Raw genomic sequence first — 18214 nt, 5'->3', positions numbered from 1 at the left:
GGGATTTTTTTTTTTTTTTAATTCAGTCTGTAGAAGAAACAAAGTTATAACTAGTCTAGTCAGTGAATGCCAAGAGATCTGTTTTTTCAATAATAGTTTCAGGTTTTTATCAAAATAATGTGTGTATATAGTTTTTACAGTCAATCCAAAACGATCTTAGGGAACTGAAGTATTCTTCCTCATCTCATCCACCCCTCCCAAAATATTCCTTAACATGTGTATTCCTAGAGACGAGCCCATGTTTTAAAGTTTTGAGTGTAGGAACATAGCTCTGACTGGAGACTATTTCACAGTCTAGTAGAATTCACTGAGTATGGAGAGTTACTTTACTAGACCCTGTTCTACCATGCGTATCTTAGAGTTAATTGTATGTGGGTGTTTCATGGTTTGTCACCTTTGAACTGATTAGAGCCCTCAGTGTTGTCTTCGCTTTTCAGAGAGCTAAGTGTAAGACTGAAGTGGGTACTTAATTCATGGTTTACTGTGAAGATTTCTGCTTTCTAGAAATATCTTTGGGGAGTTCCCGACGTGGTGCAGTGGTGAACGAATCCGAGTAGGAACCATGAGGTTGCGGGTTCGGTCCCTGCACTTGTTCAGTGGGTTAACGATCTGTCGTTGCCGTGAGCTGTGGTGTAGGTTGCAGACACGGCTCGGATCCCGCGTTGCTGTGGCTCTGGTGTAGGCCAGTGGCTACAGCTCCGATTGGACCCCTAGCCTGGGAATCTCCATATGCCGCGGGAGCGGCCCAAGAAATAGCAAAAAAAAAAAGAAATAATAATAAAATAAATAAATAAAAATAAAAAATAAAAAAAATAGAAATATCTTTGGGAGTTGCTGTCATGGCTCAGTGGTTAGTGAACCTGACTAGCATCCATGAGGATGTGGGTTCGATCCCTGGCCTCACTCAGTGGGTTAAGGATCCGGTGTTGCCGTGAGCTGTGGTGTAGGTCGAAGACGCGGCTCAGATTCCCTGTTGCTGTAGCTCTGGCATAGGCCGGCGGCTTTGGCTCCAATTGGACCCCTAGCCTGGGAACCTCCATGTGCCGCGGGTGTGGCCCTAAAACAACAAAAAGACAAAAAAAAAAATTTCTGGAGTTCCTGTTGTGGCGGAGCGGTTAGCCAATCTGACTAGGAACCATGAGGTTGCGGGTTCGATTCCTGGCCTTGCTTACTGGGTCAAGGATCTGGCGTTGCCATGAGCTGTGGTGTTGGTCGCAGATGTGGCTCGGATCCCGAGTTGCTGTGGCTCTGGCGAAGGCGGGCAGCTACAGCTCCAATTGGACCCCTAGCCTGGGAACCTCCATATGCCGCGGGAACAGCTCAAGAAAAAGGCAAAAAAATAAAATAAAAAAGACAAAATAGAAATATCCTTAAATGTGCCCTTTATACACTTGTTTGATGTGAGGATGATTATACTTGTGTTTGCTTTTAGTTAAATTTGTCAGTAGTTCTTATATAAGAGTAAGGGAGGCAATAAAATGTTTTCAGTCTAGCAATTCCAGTGTAATAGTGCTTTCAAAACTGCAAGCACCTCAGAGGCCAGTACTTTTCTTTCTCATATGTAGCTGGTGCTTTAGGTGGTGGAGATCTATTAAAGCTATAACTCAGAAGTTTATTTTCTTAGAGTGGAATATGTCATATAAACAGGAGATACTACATTCCTTGACCAACAACACATGAGTTTCAACAATGTAAAGTTCTTCAGGAATTTATAGTCTTAAGGGAAATAGATATACACATTTAAAAATGACTTTTTTAAAAATCCTCACAGAAAGAGTTCCTGTCGTGGCTCAGTGGTTAACGAATCTGACTAGCACCCATAAGGATGCAGGTTCGATCCCTGGCCTTGCTCAGTGGGTTAAGGATCTGGTGTTTCCGTGAGCTGTAGTGTACGCCCGCAGCAGATTGGACTCCTAGCCTGGGAACCTCCATATGCTGAGGGTGCTGCCCTAAAAAAGAAAAAAAAAAAAAATCCTCACAGAAAAGTCACAGATGGACTAATATAATACTTTTGGGGGTCTGTCTTAACTTTTCTAAGGTTGAGAAGGTTAGTAGGATATTATTTGACCTTAAGAAGTTTTAAATAAGCTTTTTGGTAGTTGTGTGGGGTAGTGTCTACTTGCCCTGTTTTTTCGTGTTTGTTTTTGTTTTTGTTTGTTTTTTTTAGGGCCCTACCTGCGGCATGTGGAGGTTCCCAGGCTACGGGTACAATCAGAGCTGTAGCTGCTGGCCTACACCACAGCCACAGCAATGCTAGATCTGAGCCGCATCTGCAACCTATACCATGGTTCACGGCAACACTGGGTCCTTAACCCACTGAGCACGGCCAGGGATCGAACCCGAGTCCTCATGGATGCTAGTCAGATTCATTCCCAGTGAGCCACGACAGGAACTCCCTACTTGCCCTTTCTTAATAGCAGTGAGCAAAATTTCTCTCCACTAGTGCAGAATACAGAGCTTCTTTGTATAAATGTTACTGTACCATGTAGAATTCTGTTTTCAGATAGATCAGTTACTCTTTCCCAATGATTAAAAATAAAGAATGTTTAAAATCAGTGAGTAATTATGCAGTGGTTAAGATTATTTAGTGGTGCAAATCTGACAGTCCCTGTGTTTATAAAAGTTCTTGAAAGCCCTTTGTTAATTCTGAGATGTTCAGCTTTGAGAAAATGCTCTTGATGAGAAGAAAGGGGCCCAGCTCACACTTGTAGCAGGAGTTTATCCTGTTTATCTAAAGGTAGAATCAGTAATAATACTCATGCTTTTGAATATCTGTACTCAAATCCCTAAGATCTGTAAAATGATCATAGATTTACCTGTGTTATCCTCAATTTAAACAATCAAGTCATTCTCATTTCTTGTTTTTCTTTCTCTCCAAGTGGGGAATACCTTCCAACTTTACCTTCCCCTTTCTTTCTTTTTTTTTTTTTTTTTTTGCCATTTCTTGGGCCGCTGTTGCAGTATGTCAAGGTTCCCAGGCTAGGGGTCCAATCGGAGCTGTAGCCTCTGGCCTACGCCAGAGCCACAGCAACGCGGGATCCGAGCCACGTCTGTGACCTACACCACAGCTCAAAACAACACCAGATCCTTAGCCCACTGAGCAAGGCCAGGGATCTAACCTGCAACCTCATGGTTCCTAGTAGGATTTGTTAACCACTGCGCCATGATGGGAACTCCACCTTCCCCTTTCTTTACCATTGTTAGAGACTGAATTTTGGGTGCAGCAGTTATCCTAAAATATTTGACCTCCGTGATTACAAAATTATTATTTCTGTTTTCCAGTGAAGAATAGTAGCAAAAGTAGCAATATTTGCTTTGTGCTTGATACAAGGAAAAGATTATAGGGTTTCCTGTAAAAATGGAAAAAATTTTCCCCAAGTTTGTTCAACTCGTTGCCAGAGCTAACTGGCTAAAGTACAGAGGGGGAATAAATTTCTCTAACGTCAGCTGGGTTCTGCATGCGTTTCTGCTCTTCAGGTGTTCGGGCACTATAATAGGTTCTCGGTGTTTAAGAGAAGAAGAAGTATCAAGTAAATAATTAAAAATTCATTGTGATTTACAGAGTAATGGAAGTATGCTTAAGGTGAAGAAATTCTGAGGAGCAGAGTTATCCTTTCTAGGTAGGAAGAGAAAATGGACATGTTGGGAAGGACATTTCGGACAAGTCACAGAATTGTGGAATAGTTGGTGTATCTGGGGAGGAGGATATGCCTGAAACAGAGTGAATCCAGTGGGGAGTGGCCCTGGAGAGGTGTGACTGTGTAATGGTGGAAATTAGTTTTTTAATAACGGCAACAGAAATGGCCCATTATAAAAATAGAGCAGGTAAATATTGATCTCTAGACACTTGTTATATTGCTGCAGCAGTTGTTTTGTCTTGAGGTAATGTGACTTCACAGTGTATATCACATTGCAACAATAATTTTTTTTGCAATGTGAGAATGAAAAGAGTATTTGTGCATATTGTGTTGGTTCTGTACTTTCTTATTTGGGGTGTGAGGCAGCAGATCAAGACCCTAGAGAAGTTTTAAATTTGCATAGGGAGACATGCAAACATGTTTATTGCAGCATTGTTTCCAACAGTGAAAAAATTAGAAACAAACTAAATGCCATCAGCAGGAGAATGGATATATTTTGGTGTATTCAAATAAGAAAGGAAGTATAATTATAATAATAATTATGAGTATTATTCAAGAGAATGAGCTGGGTGTATTGGCATAGACATATCTTAAACTAATGTTAAAAAAATTATGAGGTGAAACCTAAGTATATTAGGTTTTAGATAAAGTTTTAAATTATGTAAAACAATACTATATAGAGTTTATAGATATATACATATATGGCAAACAAAAAAATACCTGGGATGATAAATGCTAAATATAGTAGAGTGTTTATAAATGCTAAATATAGTAGGGAGTTTCTGTTGTGGTAACGAACCCCACTAGTATGCATGAGGATGCAGGTTCGGTCCCTGGCCTTGCTCAATGAGTTAGGGATCCAGCCTTGTGGTGAGCTGTGGTGTAGGTTGAAGACACTGGCTCAGATCCCACGTTGTTCTGGCTGTGGTATAGGCTGGCAGCTGCAGTTCTGATTTGACCCTTAGCCTGGGAACTTCCATATGCTGCAGGTGAGGCCCTAAAAAGCAACAACAATAATAATAATAATAATAATAATAATTAAAGTCAATGTAGCAAATGTTAAAATTTGTGCAAGTTGGGTAGTAGGTACACTACTCTTATTCCTGACACATTGCCGAAAACATAAGGGAAAAAAGGGTCAGAAGATGATGTGCAGAGACTCGGATGTCTAGCCGTAAAGAGAATGCCGTTTGCCAGTGTGAGAGTGGGTGTGGCAGGTGCAGCGGGCCCTGTGAGATGAGGCAGCTCTGCAGAGGCTTTTGGTGAAAACAGAGTGGAAAGGAGGGGTGAGGACTGAACACGACTAATTGTCAGACATTGGAGCTAATGATTTCTTTTTCTTGACATTTTGTAGAGAAATATGAAACGCAATGGGAGCAGAAATTGTTTGAATAGGAGAAGTCGGTTTGGGTCTCGAGAGAGAGACTGGCTGAGAGAAGACGTGAAGAGAGGCTGTGTTTACCTATATGGAGCAGATACAACCACTGCCACGCCAACCAGCACCTCTGCCTCTGCCTCCTCGTCTGACTTACATCTTGTCCTTTGCACAGTAGAGACACCAGCATCAGAAATTTGTGCTGGAGAAGGAAAGGAAAGTCTTTATTTACAGCTCCATGGAGACCTGGTCAGGTGAGGTCTGAGTTGTACCACCCTAATTCTCCTGCGCTATTTCACACATGTTTCTGCTTGCAAGTGGGCTTTAGGACTTTATTCGTGCTAGAACTAATGATGGTTATGGAGTCACTAGGCTTGAAAAAAGGTTTTATCCTTTGGATGCTGATGTGAAGATTCTTGAACTTAAAGACTCTCAGTGAAAGAAAATTCGATAGTGTTACTTCATTTGAATTACCCATAGGTCAGATATCTAAATTAAATTTTTTTTTCAGAGTTCCTTTTGTGGCTCAGTGGATTAAGAACCCAACTAGTATCCATGAGGATGCAAGTTGGATCCCTGGCCTCACTCTGTGAGTTAAAGATCCTGTGTTGCTGCAAGCTGCAGTCTAGGTCACAGATGCGGCTCGATCCGGTGCGGCAGTGGTACAGGCTGGTAGCTGCAGCTCCTATTTGACCCCTAGCTGGGGAGCTTCACCTGCCAAAGGTGCGGCCCTAAAAAGAAACAGAAAACTTTAAAAAGCTAACTTTTTTTTTTTTTTTGTCTTTTTAGGGCTGCACCCGAGGCATATGGAAGTTCCCGGGCTAGGGGTTGAATCGGAGCTGTAGCTGCCAGCCTACACCACAGCCACAGCAGCTTGGGGTCTGAGCCAAGTCTTCGACCTACACCACAGCTTACAGCAACGCCAGATCCTTAACCCACTGGTCAAGCCAGGGATCAAACTTGAGTCCTCTTGGATGCTAGTGGGGTTTGTTACTGCTGAGCCACAACGGGAACTCCTGCAGTTGGATTCTTTTTTTTTTTTTTTTAATGATTTTAATTTTTTTGCATTATAGCTGATGTATAGTGTTTTGTCAATTTGCTACTGTACAGCAGGGTGACCCAGTCACACATACACATATACATTCCTTTTTCTCACATTATCATGCTCCGTCATAAATGACTAGATATGGTTCCCAGTGCTATACAGCAGGTGCAGTTGGGTTCTTAACCCACTGTGCCACAGTGGGAACTTCACAACAAATATTTTAAAGTTTTTTTTGAAAAAGTAAAAACATGAAAATAGAATAAAATGGAAATGTATAAAAGGAAATAGAACGAGAGAGTCATGTGCTTATGCATGAGTATGTGTCTCTATTGGTATATAAATTTAAAACTAGGAATTCCGGAGTTCCCGTCGTGGCGCAGTGGTTAACGAATCCGACTAGGAACCATGAGGTTGCGGGTTCGGTCCCTGCCCTTGCTCAGTGGGTTGACGATCCGGCGTTGCCGTGAGCTGTGGTGTAGGTTGCAGACACGGCTCGGATCCCGAGTTGCTGTGGCTCTTGTGGGGGCCGGCGGTTACAGCTCTGATTGGACCCCTAGCCTGGGAACCTCCATATGCTGCGGGAGTGGCCCTAGAAATGGCAAAAAAAAAAAAAAAAAAAAAGACCAAAAAAAAAATTAGGAATTCCCATCATGGCTTTGGGAACTTCCATATGCCACGGGTGTGGCCCTAAAAAAAAAACAAAAAAACCCAAAACCTAGTACGTAAATAAATAAATAAAACTAATCCTGCTGCATGGAACATGTTGTCAACTTAATATCTCTTAATATCCCATATTAATATTTATATAATTTTTATATTTATATAATGGCTGCATAGTATTTGCTCTTATGAGTGTACCATAATTTTAGCCGGTCTCCTATTAGCGGACATGTAGACTATGACCAACCTTCTACTCTAAGCACTGTTGCAATGAATATCCTTGACCTGTGATATGTCTCCTGTGAGTAAGTCATTTGCAGGATAAACTCCGAGAAGTGGAATTGCTGACTTATTTACAGTTTTGGTAAGTGTTGTCAAATTCCTCTTCTAGAGTTCCCATAATGGTTCAGTGGAAACAAATCCGTCTGACCATGAGGTTGCGGGTTTAATCCCTGGCCTCGCTCAGTGGGTTAAGGATCTGGCCTTGTGAGCTGTGGTGTAGGCCGAAAATGTAGCTCAGATCTGGTGTTGCTATGGCTGCAGTGTAGACCCACGGCTACAGCTCCGATTAGACCCTTAGCCTGGGAACTTTGATATGCCGAGGGCACGGCCCTAAAAGACACACAAAAAATTCCTCTTCATAGAAATTATACCCTGGTGATTGAAGTATACCTATCTTCCCCTTACTTTATCTAGAATGTGTTAGTGTTAAATTTTACATATATAGGAGTTCCCATCGTGATGCAGTGGTTAATGAGTCCGACTAGGAACCATGAGGTTTCAGGTTCGATCCCTCGCCTTGCTCAGTGGGTTAAGGATCCAGCATTGCTGTGAGCTGTGGTGTAGGTCACAGACTCGGCTCGGATGTGGTGTGGCCGTGGCTGTGGCTGTGGCTCTGGTGTAGGCCGGCGGCTACAGCTCCGATTCAACCCCTTGCCTGGGAACCTCCATATGCCAGGGGAGTGGCCCTAGAAATGGCAAAAAGACAAAAAAAAATTTACATACATAAACATGTCCTCATGCATGTGCACCTACTTGATCATCTAGGAAATGATTGTCAGCAGGTTTTAGAGAATCCTAAATTCAGCATTCCAAGGACACATCTTTTTTCAAGCCTAATGACATAGCTTTTTTTCAAATCTTATAGAATTTTGTTATTTCATTTTAATTTTTATTTATGTTAATGAGTGAGGTTGAGCACATTTTTATAGGTTTAAAAGTCATTTGTGTTTTCTTTAAAATTTCTTATATAAACATGAAGAAAAAAGGTATTCTCATAGTAGTCTTTTATTTTTATTTTTATTGTTTTAATTTTTTTGGCTGTACCTACAGCATGTGAAAGTTCCCGGGGCCAGGGATTGAACCCTTGCCACAGCAGCAGCAACACTAGATCGTTAACCTGGATTCACCTTTTCTAAAAAAAAAACAAAAACCCAAAAAACTACTATTAGTTCTTTGAGTTAGACCTCAAATAAGAGCTCCTTCATTGCTTGACTGTAGACTTTCTCTCCTCCCCTTCCCCTGTAATAACTATTTTGAAATAGAATTCAAGACTGTGGATTTAATACTGTTGCAAGTGAGAAAGGAGGCTCTCACTTACACACCTAAAAATGTGGTAGTAATAGTAACACCTTTGGCTGAGCTAAAAATTGATACCATTTTAAAAGTCTAAACTGAGGTTTACTATATGTGCCTTTTAAGATTTGGACTAATGCCTGAAAAAGTAGATTAGCACTTGAATGTTTTCCTTGTTCACCAGTTAACTATATTTCCTAAATCCATTTGTAAAATGAAAGGATCAGACAGGGTGATCCTTAGGCTTTTCTAAATCTTAACACTGATTCCGATCTAATTTTATCAGGTGGAAAGCCTTGACCTACATTATAGCTGGTAGTGATTGATGGAGTTCAAGTATTTAAACCTAAGACTTACTCATTTGTGTATCAGTGTGTATGATAATTAGAAAAGTGGAGGAGTTCCCGTCGTGGCGCAGTGGTTAACGAATCCGACTAGGAACCATGAGGTTGCGGGTTCGGTCCCTGCCCTTGCTCAGTGGGTTGGCGATCCGGCGTTGCCGTGAGCTGTGGTGTAGGCTGCAGATGCGGCTCGGATCCTGCGTTGCTGTGGCTCTGGCGTAGGCCGGTGGCTACAGCTCCGATTCAACCCCTAGCCTGGGAACCTCCATATGCCACGGGAGCAGCCCAAGAAATAGCAACAACAACAACAACAACAACAACAACAACAACAAAAAAAAAAAAAAAAAAAAAGAAAAGTGGAGAAAACCCTATTGAATTGGCTTGCTGCGACCAGTTGTGTAGTTAGTTAAGAATCCAAATGTAGTATAATTTACTTTTGTGAATCTAAACTGTGCTTAAAGAGTGGAGTTTGTCTCTTTTTAGCCCTGTGACCTTGATAAATTTGTATTGAAATAGCTCTTTGAAGAGATAATTGACGACAAAATAATGAAAACGCTACTGAAAATGATCTATCTACAAAACAGAAAAGATAAGGACAAATGGGATGGGGGGTGGACTGGGATTTCGGGGTTAGTGGATGAAAACTCTTTTGCGTTTGGGGTGGATAAGCAATGAGATTCTGCTATATAGCAGAGGGAATTATATATCCAATCACTTGTGATGGAGCATGGTGGGGTATAATGTGAGAAAATGAATGTATGTATATGTATGACTGGGTCACATTGCTGTACAGCAGAAATTGACAACATTGTAAATCCATCATAACAAAAATTTTAAAAAACAGAAAAACCCAAAGTGTTTTTAAAAAACACTGTTGAAAAACACTGTTGAACTGTGATTTGAAGATATGGATATATTGTCTTTTTTTTCAAGATTAAAAAAATGTTAAACCATTTACAGTTATTACCCAATATTGGCTCTTTCCCCTGTATCGTACAGGACACCCTTGTGCCTCCCTCACACCCAGTAATTTGGACCTCCCACGCCTCCCCACCCCCGGCCCTGCCTCCACGGCTACTAGTTTGTTCTGTCTGTGAGTCTGCTACTTTTTTTTACATTTATTAGTTTGTTGTGTTTTTTAGATTCCACATACAGGATGCCGTGTAGCATATGAGATACGAATATTTTCATTGGGAGCTCAAGAAGTCTCAGCATCCCAAGAAGTGAGGATGGTGAGGATAGAGTTTAGCCAGCATTAATGCTTTCTTTGCTAGCCAGCAGGCTTATTGCTTTATGCACATTTTCTCATTCCATTCTCACAATAACTCTAGGAGAGGTAGGCTCATTCCTTTCCGATGAGGAAAACTGAGGCTTTCCTAGAGGTCCAGTTACCTGTTCAAGGCCAGCAGGCGCTGCCAAGCAGCTGGAATGCTGAAATCAACTGTGATAGATGGTGGACTTTCTTCTGAGTTAAAGGCCCTCCTGGAGGGAACTGGCACAGCATCCCTCACTCAGGGTCATTTTTTAATCATACCTGTTTAAAGATCTTTTTTCCGATCTCTTACTCAGCTATTAATTGCTTGAGTTCAGTCTAACATTTATCTAATCAGAAGAATAGGTACTATCTTCATAATAGCCTTTCAAGAGATAGTTGGCAGGCTAAGGCAGTATCTTTTTTACTAACTTTGCTGTTGTTGTTGCTTACTGATGTGTAATTTATGTTCATAGTAGAAAGTTTTGAAAAATGAACAAGTATGAAGAAAAAGAGTAATTTTCAATGCTTATGCTTGGTGTAGTTTATCTCAGTTAATCCACCTAACAATCTCGAGAGGTAAATCCTTTCCCCATTTTATAGATGAGGAAAATGAGTCTTAAAAAGGTTAATCATCTCACCTAGAATCACTCAGCTGGGAAGTGTAAGCTGGAATTTGAACTCTGGCATTCTGACCCCAGATTCCATATATTGCCTCCCCCTCCCCCACCGCAGTCCCTTTTTTTTTTCCCCAGATCTTTTTTGAAATGAGTGTATGTGTATAATTTTTTTTTTAATTACGTATTTGGACCCACACTGTATATTCACTTTTATTTACTGCCAACTTCAGTTAATCTCCTTGTGTCATTAAAAATTCCTGATAGCAGTTTTAAGAGCTATAGGATATTCTGTTGTGTGTATATACTATAACTTGTTTAAAATTTGAGAAATACTATGCAGTGGTGGTTTAGAGCTTGGAGTCTGCATGGAGAGTGTATGGGCTCAAATCCTGGCTCTGACCACTGCCATGCAAGGTACCCAACTCTTTGTCCTCAGTTTACTAGTCTGTAAAATGAAGGATGATAATATTTACATTAGAGTTTAATCACGAGGACTAAATTCTGCATGTTAATGAAGAGTGAATGAATTAATAGCTGTTAACACTGCTTAAACTCTGATGTCCACTTGGGAAGCTTGTTGCAGTACAGTTTCTCATTCACTAGGTCTGGGGTGGGGTCTGTGGGTCTGTTTCTATTGAACTCCGATGTGATTTTCTACACTTAGAGGAGCAAGGGAGTAAAGTACTTAAAATGGTGCTTGGGCCTAGTAAGTGCTTAGTAAGTGGTGCTTATTTGGGTCATTTGAAGTCATCCAGCACTTAGGAGTGTGATGACTAAACCTTTGCCCATAAAGCTTTACATTGTTGATTTCCATGGGCTCTGTCCTAGAAATAGGCTTACTGGGGATTTCCTGCGGTGGCTCAGTGGAGATGAATCCAACTAGCACCCATGAGGACGCAGGTTCCACCCCTGGCCTCGCTCAGTGGGTTAAGTAAGGATCCGGATCCGGCGTTGCTGAGTGCTATGGTGTAGGTTGCAGACACGGCTCGGATCCCACATTGCTGTGGGTGTGGCATACCCTAGCAGCTTCAGCTCAGATTTGACCCCTAGCCTGGGACCCTCTGCATGCCTCGGGTGTGGCCCTAAAAAGCAAAAAAAAAAAAAAAAGAAAGAAAGAAAGAAAGAAAAGACATAGGATTACTGATACTAAAATTACCCCATGTTTTTCCTAAATCATCCATGACTTCCTTCTTTCCTTATTCTTTTTAAATCATTGACTTCTCACTTGAGTATAACTGAGGGATTACTAATTTATAGAATTTTAGCACTTGAAGGAACCTGAGAGTGATACCTACTAGGAAGATGAACCGAATCTAATCCCCCATCCTACCCACCCCACACTTTCCATCTGGAGGTGTGCATGGGGCCACGGCTTTTTGGTTATCACAACTGCAGGAGAGAATTACCAGCATTTAGAGAACAAGGACCAGAGAGCCTCATGTCCTTAATGTGTGAGACAGTTTTTTTTTTTTTTGTAGGGCCACACCCATGGCATATGGAAGGTCCCAGGCTAGGGGTTGAATTGGAACTACGGCTTCTGGCCTACACCACAGCCACTGCAACGCTGGATCCGAACCATGTCTGTGATCTACACCACAGTTCACTGGATCCTTAACCCACTGAGTGAGGCCAGGGATCGAACCCACACCTTATGGTTACTAGTCAGATTTGTTTCCACTGAGCCACAACGAGAACTCCTGTGTGAGACAGTCTTATACAGCAAATAATTGTCTGGCCCAAAAGGCTGGTAACTCCCCCATGGAAATGACTGAAACCAGGTCCCTTCGTTTTATAGCTGCAAGCCAGGCCTGGAGAGTTCAAGTCCAGAGCACATTCCCACAACTGCCTGGTGCCAGAGCTGTAGTTGGAACACAAGAGGCCTGTCTCCCAGCCCACTGCGCTTGATGTGATAATATTTGGTCTGTCTGGTTGATTGAACTGTTGAAGTAATAAATGACTCGCTGTGAAGCTTAGTGTCATCCTCGCCTTCAGTCTGAAGGGTTGTAACAAAACGGAGTGCCCTTTGGCTCATGGACATATATTTTTATTTCTATTTTTAGTCATCAAAATGGCTAAGATTTCTGTGCTTGATAGGCCATCTTTTAAGATAAGCTGTGAATAAGATGAATCTAACAGAAAATAATGCCCTTGAGATTTGGGGTCCTAAGTTCTAATTCTTTTGCTATCGCTGACTTGCTAGGTAACCCCTTCCAAGTCACCGGCGTTTTGCATACCATATTTTGATATCATAAAAGTAGAATGAAAAGTCCTGTTTCAGGATACGTACTGAGCAGATTACCACTGAGGAAGGAAAAGGCGATTATTGTTGTTTTGTGCTTTGTATTTTTGGACTATTTTAAAACTTGAGAAGAATGTGTTATACATTACCTAACTTGTTTGTATTAAAACTTTTTTGTTTTGTTTTTACACCTTAATACCTCTGAAATCAGCGTGGCTCTTACAGTTGTCAGTGGGTCAGAGTCTAATTGGCAGTGTTTTTCTTTCCCAATGGTTATTGCGATGCCATCTGGTTTACTGCGGCACAGTTCTGACACCACCCAGAGTCTGCACAAACTGCCCTCACACAGTAAGGGCATGATCTCCAGTAAGACTGCCCTGACCTCAGACTCTAGCTGCACTTCTGGCCAACTGGATAGAAATTCGGCGGTTCCCATGACCTTGATCAGGTTCAGTAATTCCCTGGAATGTCTCACAGAACTCAAGAAAGCCATCGTAAGATGACAATTTTAGTATGGTTAGTATGGTCATCCTCCAGGAAGCACCACGGAACTTCCTTACAGAGGTTTGGTTTGGTTTGGTTTGGGCCACACCCACAGCACGTGGGAGTTCCCAGGCCAGGGATCGAACCCACACCACAGCAGCAACCCAAGCCACAGCAGTGCCAACACCAGGCTCTTAACTAGGTTGCCCCACAAGGGAGCTCCCTACAGAGTTTTTACTGAGGTATTATTATTGGGTAGGCTTGATGCATTGAATCATTGACTACCGGCTTGAACTCAAGGCCCTAGCCCTGTCCTCCCCAAGGTTGGACAGGCTGTAGGCCCCAGCCTTCTCTTCATGTGGCCGGTCTTTCTGGTGACAAGCCCCCATCCTGAGTCAGCGCATCTCTCAGCATACACAGAGGGGTGATCCAAGGGGCTCATGAATAACTGAGACACTGCCATTACTCAGGGAATTCCAGGGATTTAGAACCTCCCTCCCAGGAGCCAGGGACAACAAAGGCTAGTAAGAGTCTTAGACAACAAAGGTGTACATAAAAGTAGTATATCTTTCCAATGATGGTGTGTTAGACTAATGAAGTCCATAACTTTTTCTGTGCCTTGGTTACCTCAAACCAAGTAAGTTAACATATGCAGTGCTTTGAGCTCTCTTCTGCCTAAATTATTTTAACTTCGTTTTAAAATAAGGTGGTTTGCCTAAGGGAGGCTGTGCTTTGTAAAGACACCTGACCCAGGTTCAGACCCTGATGACCTGTGTACTAATTGTGTGACTCTTGGAACCTCATTTTTCTTGTTTGCAAAATAGGCCCAGTTTTATAAAATGTTAGGCACTTCCAGCAACGTGTCAGGTATGGAGTCCTGTCCTTGTCATTGTTTGTATTGTCTGTATAGTTGGTCTTAAACATTTGCAGATCTTTTCTTTATAGGTGGCCAGAGATTGAGTTTTAATCTGACTTTGATGTAGAGAATTGCTGCTGTGCTTTGCTAGAGTCTTGGATACAATATGTTGGGTTTTAATAATGTATGTTTTTGCCTCCCACTATTAACTAGAATTCTTGTGAAATGATTGAAATTTACTCTTCTCTTACCTGTATCTCAACTTTGGGCATTGTTTAGGATAACTTGGTGAAGAGCTATAAATGCCATTGATATCATTACTGTGTTGGTTGGCTGGTTTGGAAAGAATTAACCATACACACGTATATTCAGATTTACAAGGACCATAGCAGCTCCTAGAAGCCTTAGAAATGAACAGTAGTTCACAGTAGTCTTATTGTCTCTCCTTAAGCAGTAGTTTTTCAAATGCCTAATGGAACATTGCTTTGCCAGCGTTACTCTATCCTACACCTGTTTCGCAGTATATATATTTCCTTTGATTTGTGAGAATGTATTTAACAAAGAGCTAATTAGCAGCCTGTTAAACTTTTGGAACTTTGAAACGCAAAATTGATCTGTAAGCATATTACAGTATTTCCCTCCCCCATACTCTCTCCTCTCTTAAGCAGATGAGTTTAATGAGTAAATGGCATTAGTCCCTCATTTTACATGTTTTTGCAGTTCTTGAAATATTTCTTGTTTGTTCATTTATGCTAAATTAATAAGAGCAGATGTTGAGATTTTCTTGACTTTTTCCTCCCCTCCCACCAGGGAAACTACTTTCTTTAGGTGGATGTGTATAAAGAGGGTTTCCAAAATCTATGGAGCCTTTTCAGACCAGGAAATCAGATCACGTAGAACATGTCAGAATTAGGATGTTTCCATTTCTCTTGATTTTCCAGAGAGAAATAGAAAAATTGAGCTAGTGAGATTTAGCCTGAACTTACTCTTTCTTGGTCTTGAATATGTGGTCGTTAGGTGGAATTATATTTATTTAGTTAGTTAGTTAGTTTGGGATTTTTCGTCTTTTTTTTCTTATTTTTATGTTTTTTAAAAAAATTTTGTTATTCTTTATGGAATTATATTTAAATATATTGAGCTCCATATCAAAAAATAATAGCAGTGTACAGGAAGAATTTGTATTCTATCAGGAAGGTGTCCTATCATAGATGCTTGAGTTCTAAATGACCCTAAAGATCATTTGGCCCAACTTGATTCTTGGAGGAGCCTCTCCTAAAATGTCTGTGACAGATGGCTCTCCAGCTCTTGTGAGCCTTTTTTTTTTTTTTTGCTTTTTTAGGGCCACACATGTGGCATATGGAAATTCCCAGGCTAGGGGTCTAATCGGAGCTGCAGTTGCCGGCTTCCGCCACAGCCACAGCAATGCCAGATCTGAACCGAGACTGACCTACACCGCAGCTCCTGGCAACGCCAGATCCTTAACCCACTGAGTGGGGCCAGGGATCAAACCCGAGACCTCATGGATACCAGTCAGGTTCATTACTGATGAGCCACAATGGGAACTCCTCTATTTTGAGATACCATCTGTTTCATTATTGGGCATCTCTGATTATTAGGATTCTTGCTCATTTATAATCCAAGTCTACCTGTCAACTTCTCCTTGGTCCTAGTCCCATTCTTTGGAGCAATCAAGAGTAAATCTAATCATTTTTTTTTTTTTTTTGCCACACCCATAGCATGTGGAAGTTCCTGGGCCAGGGATGGAACTGTGGCCATAGCAATGACAACAACGCCAAATCCTTAAATGCTGGACCACCAGGGAACTCCTTAATCCTTCTTGACATTGAAAGATAGACATAGTTCTTTTTGTCGTTGGTTACCTTGTCTTCAAGTTAATCCTTCAGTCAGTCTTCCTATTACATGGCTGATTAACCCCTCCAGGATACAGTTTATTAGAAGTCTCTCTTAAAATGTGTCCTTCTTGGACAAATTCTATCATTGTACTGGGAAGGTGCTAATATTGTCACAGCCCTTTGTGGATTTGACTGGAGATTACTTATAACTGATGTTTTTATTCTGAAAAGTTTATTTTCTATTTCTCTTAAATTCAGTCTTTGTAGGCTTTTAGTTCTTTGGTCATTCCCCATGCAGTAGTTCTGAGTTTATGGAAGCCCGAAGTTAGAACTGAGCAGCCAGCAGGGGCCAGGTAGTGGCCTCATTTGGGGATTTTGTGTGTATGTGTGCGCGTGCACTCATCAATATGATTTTCATTCCTAAATTATTACTTTGATACAGTTTTGTAGGATTCCTATTCCTTGTTATTTTTAATTAAATTTTATTGCCAACAGAATTTTCTAGTTCCTTAACCACAGAACACATACCTTTTTGCCATGAGTATATCATGTTTCTTTTGATTAATACGTCTTAAGTTTTCTAAACAGAATCCTTTTTAAGACCCGAAGAGTAATGTTCTTCATGATCTTTTGAACACATAGGCCTTCCTATACTTGTTTTTCAGTTGTTGTTTCAGATGGGGGAGATATTTTATTTTTATTCTAGTTAAAGTTTTATTTGAGTCCTAAGAATTTTTCAAATAATTGTCAGTATGTTATCAAACACTATGATTCATGTGAAATAATTTGCTAAGCATACTATATGAGGTCTTCTTGTAAGGAAGGCAATACTTTTTTTTTTTTTTTTTGTCTTTTTGCCATTTTATGGGCCGCTCCCGTGGCATTTGGAGGTTCCCAGGCTAGGGGTCTAATCAGAGCTATAGCCGCCGGCCTACACCACAGCCACAGCAACGCCAAATCCGAGCCGCGTCTGTGACCTACCCCTCAGCTCCCGGCAACGCTGGATCCTTAACCCACTGAGCAAGGCCAGGGATCGAACCCGCAACCTCATGGTTCCTAGTCGGATTCGTTAACCACTGAGCCACGACGGGACCTCCCAGGAAGTAAATACTTTTAATAACAACTCTTAGCCGCTATTGTATTCCCACTATACTGATGGGGAGTTTAAAACAGTGAGGTCTTAAATAGCTTGTCCAAGAGATCCCGTCATGGTGCAGCAGAAACGAATCCATCTAGGAACCATAAGGTTGCCAGTTTGATCCCTGGCCTCTCTCAGTGGGTTAAGGAACCACATTGCCATGAGCTATAGGGTAGGTAGCAGATGCAGCTTGGATCTGGCATTTCTGTGCCTTTGGTGTAGGCTGGCAGCTGTATCTCCAATTCAACCCCTAGTCTGGGAACCTCCATATGCCCTAAAAAAGACAAACAAACAAACAAACAAACAAAAACCTTATCCGGGGGTACACATGCACTTGGTAAGTGGCAGCAGTGAGACTCCCAGCCCAGCATCCGACTTTTGGAGCTCATGCTCTTAGCAGCTGTGTTTATGACTGTTTGCTTTCTGATAAAAGAATTGTGAAACACCTGTCTTAAGTGTCTGTGATTTAAAATACGCAGTGTCACCAGAGGCCAGAAATGATTATTGACATTCTGGTTTTAGCAGAGTGATTTCTGGGGAATTACTGGGCAATCAATTCCCAATTTGTATGGCAAAATAACCTACGAAGGCGGGAGTTCCCATTGTGGCTCAGCAGTATTGTACCCAACTAGTATCCATGAGGATGTGAGTTTGATCCCTGGCCCCTTCAGTGGGTTAAGGATCTGGTGTTTCTACAAGCTGTCATGTAGGTTGCAAATGTGGCTCAGATCTGGTGTCGCTGTGGCTGTGGTGTAGGCTGGCAGCTGCAACCCTGTTACAACCCCTAGCCTGGGAACTTGCATATGCTGCGGGTGTGGCTCTGAAAAAAATAAAAAATAAAAATAACCTATGAAGCCAGAGGAAATATCTAGGACATGGTCAGCAAGCCAAAGTCTCCATTTATAATTGCATGTGTACCTTGCATGAAAGCAGCTATGGCCAAGTAGAATCTTTCCTATCTCATAATTTCAGTGCCTGTAAGTTTGGACCAGAGGCTCTCAAAGGACCCTGTGGAGCCCCTGAGGCTCTTTAAAGAGGTGCATGAGGTCAGAAGTATTTCACAATGATAAAGGAGTATTAATTTTTTTCACTCTGTCTCATGAATATACAGAGTTTTCTAGAGGTTACATGACAAGATA

The 18214-nt window shown here is 41.5% G+C and overlaps 1 protein-coding gene across 3 annotated transcripts in view; it reads left to right on the top strand.

The window, feature by feature from the left end:
* The window catches only part of PHLPP2 (PH domain and leucine rich repeat protein phosphatase 2), an 82166-nt gene that overhangs the window by 2596 nt on the left and 61356 nt on the right, over positions 1 to 18214 (top strand). For 2 of the 3 annotated variants that reach the window (XM_021093823.1, XM_021093825.1), the window contains exon 2: positions 4993 to 5267. In XM_021093823.1, coding sequence (XP_020949482.1) covers positions 4993 to 5267 — 275 coding nt within the window. Of the gene's footprint in view, positions 1 to 3131; positions 3621 to 4992; positions 5268 to 18214 lie in introns of those variants that run through there. The other variant, XM_021093824.1, reaches the window with a different exon arrangement.

The sequence above is a fragment of the Sus scrofa genome, chromosome 6 (assembly GCF_000003025.6).
Source record: "Sus scrofa isolate TJ Tabasco breed Duroc chromosome 6, Sscrofa11.1, whole genome shotgun sequence".
In the NCBI taxonomy this organism is placed as follows: domain Eukaryota; kingdom Metazoa; phylum Chordata; class Mammalia; order Artiodactyla; family Suidae; genus Sus; species Sus scrofa.
Note: the sequence above shows the minus strand (reverse complement) of the source record. Positions and strands in the feature narration are given on the sequence as shown.